Source organism: Brassica oleracea, chromosome C1 (assembly GCF_000695525.1).
Source record: "Brassica oleracea var. oleracea cultivar TO1000 chromosome C1, BOL, whole genome shotgun sequence".
NCBI lineage: Eukaryota > Viridiplantae > Streptophyta > Magnoliopsida > Brassicales > Brassicaceae > Brassica > Brassica oleracea.
Genome location: NC_027748.1, coordinates 27,601,996 through 27,608,645, shown reverse-complemented (window position 1 = coordinate 27,608,645; position 6,650 = coordinate 27,601,996). Strand labels below are relative to the sequence as shown.

General features: G+C 36.2%; 1 protein-coding gene across 1 annotated transcript; it reads right to left on the bottom strand.

The window, feature by feature from the left end:
• Window positions 1-3,547: 3,547 nt before the first annotated feature.
• On the bottom strand, window positions 3,548-5,968 carry LOC106341729 (DNA-directed RNA polymerases I and III subunit rpac1). Its single transcript, XM_013780437.1, has 9 exons — window positions 5,542-5,968; window positions 5,239-5,430; window positions 5,013-5,142; window positions 4,850-4,930; window positions 4,596-4,786; window positions 4,427-4,522; window positions 4,243-4,336; window positions 3,972-4,124; window positions 3,548-3,892 (listed from the first exon to the last, which is right to left on the bottom strand). The coding sequence occupies exons 1-9, from the start codon at window positions 5,698-5,700 to the stop codon at window positions 3,789-3,791; spliced, it is 1,200 nt and encodes a 399-aa protein (XP_013635891.1). The 5' UTR covers window positions 5,701-5,968; the 3' UTR covers window positions 3,548-3,788.
• Between the last annotated feature and the right edge of the window lie 682 nt (window positions 5,969-6,650).

Genomic DNA, 6,650 nt, shown 5'->3' with positions numbered 1-6,650 from the left:
GTTTCACCAAGATCCAGATTCAGATTCATCTGGTGATGATGACTCGGAAACAGACTAGCATCGACTTTTTTTTTTATTATTGGAATATTCTGCAAACACTAGTTCCTCGGTATTTCCTCGAAATATTCCGACGGAATTCCGAGGAAATTCCGAGGAAGGAGGGTTTTTAAACCGAAAACAACGTTTTGCGGTTTGAATAACACTTATATAACCCTTATTAAGTGTCTTAGACTGATTATGAAGTCAAAAATTTGTTCTTTACCCTATAATAAACATTTTTCCGATTATAAGAACGAAATCCCCACAACATAAGAGAAACACTTATACACTTTAATGAACGGTAAAGGGAATACTTACAATTCGTTTTGAAATTTTATTATTTCATGGTTTATGATCATCTATACAATGAGTAAAGTAAAAATGAGTAAAGTAAAAATTGAGTTTTCCACCAAATATGAAAACGAACATATATGTTCGTTTTCATATTTGGTGGAAAACTCATTTTTACTAAAGAAAACACGATTTTATGATTTTAATGCAAAAACGTGATTTTATTGTTTTGCAAGGAAGAGACAATATTACAGTGTTGGCAGGAAAATTTTATTTTACGGTTGAGCATGAAAAACGTGGTATTACGGTTTTCGTGGGAAAAATGTAATTTTTTATGGAAAATTTAGATTTTATGGTCTTGGCAGAAAACCTCAATTTTACTGTTTGGTTTTACAATTTTGGCAAGAAAACATGATTTTATAATTTTGATAGAAACCCATGATTTTCGGTCTCGGCAGGATATATAATTTTTGGTTTTAAATATATATATATAACTAATTAATATAAAATTAGGCATTTTATACTTATACTTGTACTGGCGTATATTTATTTTTTTGGATTTTAAGATGTTAATTTTGCATTCAAACTCTAAATTTTTGCATCTAAAATATCTAAATTTTCCATATGCAGCATTTGGATACATATGCAATATTGTCCAAACTAACATATATGAATATTTGCATCCAACATCAAATATGAACATAACTTTATTCAACTAGTTGAAAAAAGAAATGGAGATCACATGTATGTATTATATTTAGTTTTAAAATTATTAAATATTTTTTAAAATACTTGTTTTTTTTAACATTTTAAAATACTAGTTATAAATTAAACTACCATAAAAAATTGAATTACTCGGATATTTTTTTATCCAAAATATTTAAAATTATATGGATCATTCGAAAGTACTGAATTACCTAAATATTTAAATTTATATGAATTACCCGACATTTATCATAAAATATTATCTGAACCGAGTTTGGTCGGAAACAAGTAAAGAGACGAAACTCGTCGGTGGATTAGTTTCGAATGCGTTTTATTAGATCAGAAAAATGTTTGTTGGTTACAAATGATAAAACGAATGGTGAAACAAGCCGGTGCTTAGAGAGCTAGCTGGGAAAGTACAAGCTGACAAGAATACAAAGCAAATAAAACCTTAATTCTAGCCGCCAATTGTGTATGGTGATGTTTGGATCCCTTTCTTGTTGTCCATTCCACTCTTTATATAGATGGTCTGCATTTCTCTTTCCCCTAGGTCGCATTGTCCTAATGGGCTTTATCTTGTCGAGCTGAGTAACCAGGTCGTTATCTCGAGCCGCTGAGGTGGATGCTTTTAGTCGCTCTTTTTGGTCGGCTTAAAGTAATAACAAGCCAAGCTAATGCATCGTTTTCGAGGCTCGTAGAGCCGAGCTGATTTCTGGATTTGATGGGACAGACATGCTATCTGATGGGCTTTGTGGAGGAATGTAATCCGTCTCATACAAATATATAAAAATCTAATTTTAGAACTCAAAATGCCATATATCTACAACTCTTTCTGATTGGAGGAAACATGGACCCTCAGAAGAAATACTTTGATATGATTAAAAAAAAGATTGTGGAATCATTTTGAGCCGAGCGAGCCAAATAAACTCAAAGAACAACAAAACTTGATGCTTTAAGGTTTGGTAATAACTAATCAGTACCAGTCCACATAATCATGTTCCCATTTCATTTCGACCTGTGGTTAAAACGGTATTTGACTGCAGTGACGTTAAAATATATGATCAAGAGTGTACAAGGACCTGCAAGAAACTCCCAAAGTATGCTTAACATATCACAATGACAAAAGAACAACAAAAAGGTTACTTTAGCGAATCAAAAGAATTGACTCGGGTGAATTCTGTCTAGTCATATACTCATATGTCTTGCAACAATAACTTTAAAGCCATAGCTCAATGTGTTGTGAGAGTAGATAATCACCAAACTATCCTCAAAACTCAATACTCTGAAACTTAAGCGGTTCGATAAGTCTTTAAACTGCAAAGTTCACCGAAATTAAACAATCTACATCACTCTGATCCCATATAGTTTGAGCTTCGAAGGATACAGAGTCACGATAAGAACAAGCAAATATTGTAAAATGATTTTGATCTTCATTCTTCATTTTAGACTGTTCGATCCGATGGTAAATGGATTCTGGGTCGGTGAAGATAGGCAAAAACTGTTAAAGAAATAGAGGTGAAAATTTTTAAAATATGAGAGGGGTTTAAAATAAATAAAAAAAGAGGCCTGTCAGACAGCCATGCGACCACTCCGGAGAGATCAGACCAAGCCGGATAGCGATCCTCTACAGCGCGGAGAATCCGAAGACAGTCCTAACCGTTAATCACACTCAGATCGCACGGGTATGATTCATCAACCAGGTTTTGGGGGTCTGTCTCCTTAGAAAGACAGGATACAGAGGTACGAGCCTATAGAACAGATCCTGTTCAAGTAAGGTCGTGACCTCTCTCTTCTTCTCTTCGCTATATAAACATTACGGCTTGCTTGTAAACCAGCGATGTGGGAGGAAATAAATAACTTCACATATCCAATACTCCGCCGTATTTAAACTCAACGCATTAATGCCTTATACGTCATCCTTTAGTTTTTATCTTAATGTATTGCAAGCCGTTTTCTCTTTTCAGCCGTGCTTCGTAAATCCATCACATGAGATAGGTAAGGTTGGTTCTTCTGCGTCTTCGTTTCACTTCTCTCAATCGAACTAAAGGGAAAAAAGGGTGATGTACGTTCTTACTCAGGTGAAAGTGTTCATAATGTGTGAATTTAACAGAGAACCTGGCGAAACACTAGTTGATTGTGAAATGATTGTTCTAATTTAATGGGTTTCTATGTGGATGATTGAGGTGGAGGATGCTTTTAGGAAGCACTTCCCTCTTCCATCTCTAGACTATCTCAATCTCCCTGACCTCCTGGGAAAGCTAGAGACACCGTTGTAAATAACTTAATGTATAGGACTTGTTGGTTTAGACAAGTTTGTCCTGTTATGCCATGACAGGCTTGATCAAATCATGTTCATGGAGAGTACAATTTCTCTCAAACCTGTAAAAACTTATCGTATTAAATATAATCAGTATTTCTCTTTAATCTCTGTTCTACAAGTTTGATACAGTAAAACGTATCATCTAGTTACTCGGCTTCTTATAGCCAACGTTCAATTCAGAAAGAAACCAAATTGGAGCAAGAAATTTATATCGTTCTGAATTTAACGGTTCAATTCTACATAAGCTCGTAGAAAACCGAAACAAAGTTTCAATTTGGTGAACCTAGTTAGACTCAAACGAACTGATGCAACATGAACATTTCAATGTTCTTAGTATTGAAATCAAGGAGAAGATTTGATGCAAAACCCAAAACCGAACTAAACCGGAACCATGCCAGTAGAGAACTAAAGTACTAAACCAATCAATCTTCTTTCAGGAGAGGTTAGCGATAACACGTTCACATTTATCTTCCAATATCTTGACAGCTTCAGTGAAGAGAACATCCGGAGGCAATGATCCAGTAGACTCAATCTTAACTGAAACAAACATACACAAACTCAATCACATTTTTCTTTCAGAGAGATCATGAAATGAAGAGCATTTTTTTTTGCTTACATATAAAATGGTTCTTGACACGTCGAAGAGACACATTCTCTATCCATTCTTTTTCTTCTACTCCTTTGTTTACTTCCTCTCCATAATTTTGCCTCACGCATTGCCTACACAACGTGCAATCACGTGGCCGTGCTACTGTTGCCCTCTTCCTACCTGTGTTCCATTTCCGCAAAGTCAGTTAGGATAATCCAACAGCAGAGAGTGAGAGATAGTGGTTGCAGCCAAAGTCATCATCCTCTCCTATTGTTTAAAGGAAGGATTTTACTTTTACCATTGCCCATGTCTTCAATGTCAAAAACATTCTCCGGGCAGGCTTTTACGAGTCGTTCAGCATCTTCATCCTCAACTTCCCCTAGTAGAATAACCTACAAGATATTACCAAACAAGAATCATTACAAGAAAAGACTAGGATCAGGAGGCAAGGCTGAATGAAGCTGAAGTTATAAATTTGTCACCTCAGGAAGCATTCGATACCAAGCCGTGGCTACCGGTGACCACTTTGCATGTGTTTTACCAATGCCCTTAACCGCATGAGCCTCCAGCTCAATCTCCTACATAAAGTTTTACAAGTGTTTGATTCATCTCTCATTGCAAGTAAATTCCTAAAGATATATAAAACAGTACGTGACCAGGGCCGAGCTTTGCGATCAGTATGTCAGGATAGCTCGGAGTGATAGGATTATCAGCGAATTCCGGGAAGGACTCTTTTTGGCTGCGGCTGAAGGAAGTGTAAGTTTTAGGCTTTGAGTTCGAATCTCCTGATTCTTTAACCAACTCACTTCCATTAGGTAACCAAATCAATTGCTCCGTCAAAACTACAAGAAAAGATTCATGAGAAGCTACCAATTATGAACCTTTCTGATAGAAAACAATATTACCTTTCTTACGTCCTTCACCTTTTGCACATTTCGCATGGAGTTTGAAGACAATGGTGTTCTTTTCATTTGGCTGGTCGTTCTCTACGGACACAGAGATAAAGTAATTAAACATATATAATTGCTTACAAATAAAGAATCAAATGCCACATAATGTCTGTCGTACCAGATAAGTACTCGAAGAGCTTGGGGTCTGCAGCAATAGGAACAAGACCCATCCTCTGAGCAAGAACTTCATCTTGAACAATAGATGTGTTGTTTGCTATAAACACTTTTTCAAAAGCCATCGTAGGAAGCTGCAGCAAGAACAAAAGGAAACACCTTAAAAACAAAAAAAAACAAAAAAGACTAAAGAATCAAAGATCCAGAGAGGTTAATTTTGACAGAGAGACCTCAGCTAGAAGGATCCTTCTGAAGGCATTGGCGATTGCTGCATCTATACCGATCATATCAAATGTCAATTCCATGCCATCTTTTGAAATTTCAATGACATCAACTTTGAAATTCTCAGAGAAGTTTTCAAGTTTCACACTGTTGTCCACTCCCACGGCGTTATAGGCACCCGAGTAACTGACACTCGCCGTCTACGGGAACACGCACACAAAGATTAAAGAGAGACCAAACCCAACTCAAAGAAAGAAACAAAGCAAAGCTTTTTGAAAGTAAAGTAAAAAGAGATAGAGAGAGAGAGAGACATGAATAGGAGCGTCGTTTTTACAGAGGACACGAGTTCGCTGGAGTTGCAGATGCGGAGGAAGTCCGGTAGGGATGTCGGGGTGATCCATTATGTTGAAATTCTTGGCGAATATCTTGTCTTCTTCGCTCACTATCCTCTTTTCTCCTTTGGTAGTCATCTGTTCTGAGAGTGTGCAATTCCGAAGTTTTAGGGTTTCAATGAGGAGTGGGAGATGAATTTGCGGCTTCTAGATGCCTTCTTCTAGTCTGGGTTCTGACCAATCTCTTGTTTTTTATAATTCTTCGGCTCTTCTTTATTTGTTTTCCCGTTTCTAACCAACAAAAAAACAGTAGGCAAAACTCGAAAAAGGTTAAAACGGCGGTCTGTGAGATGAGAATCGAAGAGCGACAAAGGAGGGGGAAGAAGTTAGCTAGGTTTATCGACACGTGTGTAATCCTTTTGAAGGAGGGTTCTCGTGTTCGTTTTTTTCCTTCTTCTTGTTGAAATAATTCTATTTTATTTTTATTATTTTCGACCACAATATTGTGCATCTATAATCTACTTCAGACATCCATGTGGAGTCGGGAATTTAACTTGTATTGTTTCAGTTTTACGATGACATCAAATAATAGATCCGCCATTGTCTTAGCACAGCAGGATTTTCGAACTGATTTTTTTTTTTTTTTAACTCTGGTATCCAGATGCCTTCGAGAGAGATTCGACTAGCGTCTAATGACCGTTAGAGCCCGCCGAAGACATCCAAGAGCTGGTGATCACACCATTTTAATCTACCAGTGGCCACGCGTTGCTTGGACCAAAAATTTTCCGTATTGGACCCAAAGACCCTTCAAAATAATCACCACAAATCAACGAACAACAGTGGAATTGAACTCTCGACCTTGCGGACAACGGAAACACCTACTAACCACTCACCACAAGTACATGATTATGTAGATTATTTTTAGCCAATAATTGAAAATTTTGATGAATAATAATAATAATGTTTTCTTCTTTTAATTATTTTAATTATAAATTTTATTTTATAAATTTAATAAATGATAGCTATTTGTTATTGATTAATTATAATTTTCATATAAAATTATAATAGTTTTGAAAATAAAAAATAAA

Bases quoted from the DNA above. Each gene is read 5' to 3' on its own strand.
- LOC106341729 (XM_013780437.1), bottom strand. From the start codon at position 5,700: ATGACTACCAAAGGAGAAAAGAGGATAGTGAGCGAAGAAGACAAGATA. The intron at 5,431-5,541 runs GTCTCTCTCTCT...GTGTTCCCGTAG, and splicing joins AAAACGACGCTCCTATTCAT to ACGGCGAGTGTCAGTTACTC. The intron at 4,125-4,242 runs GTAAAAGTAAAA...AATGGAACACAG, and splicing joins CATTGAAGACATGGGCAATG to GTAGGAAGAGGGCAACAGTA.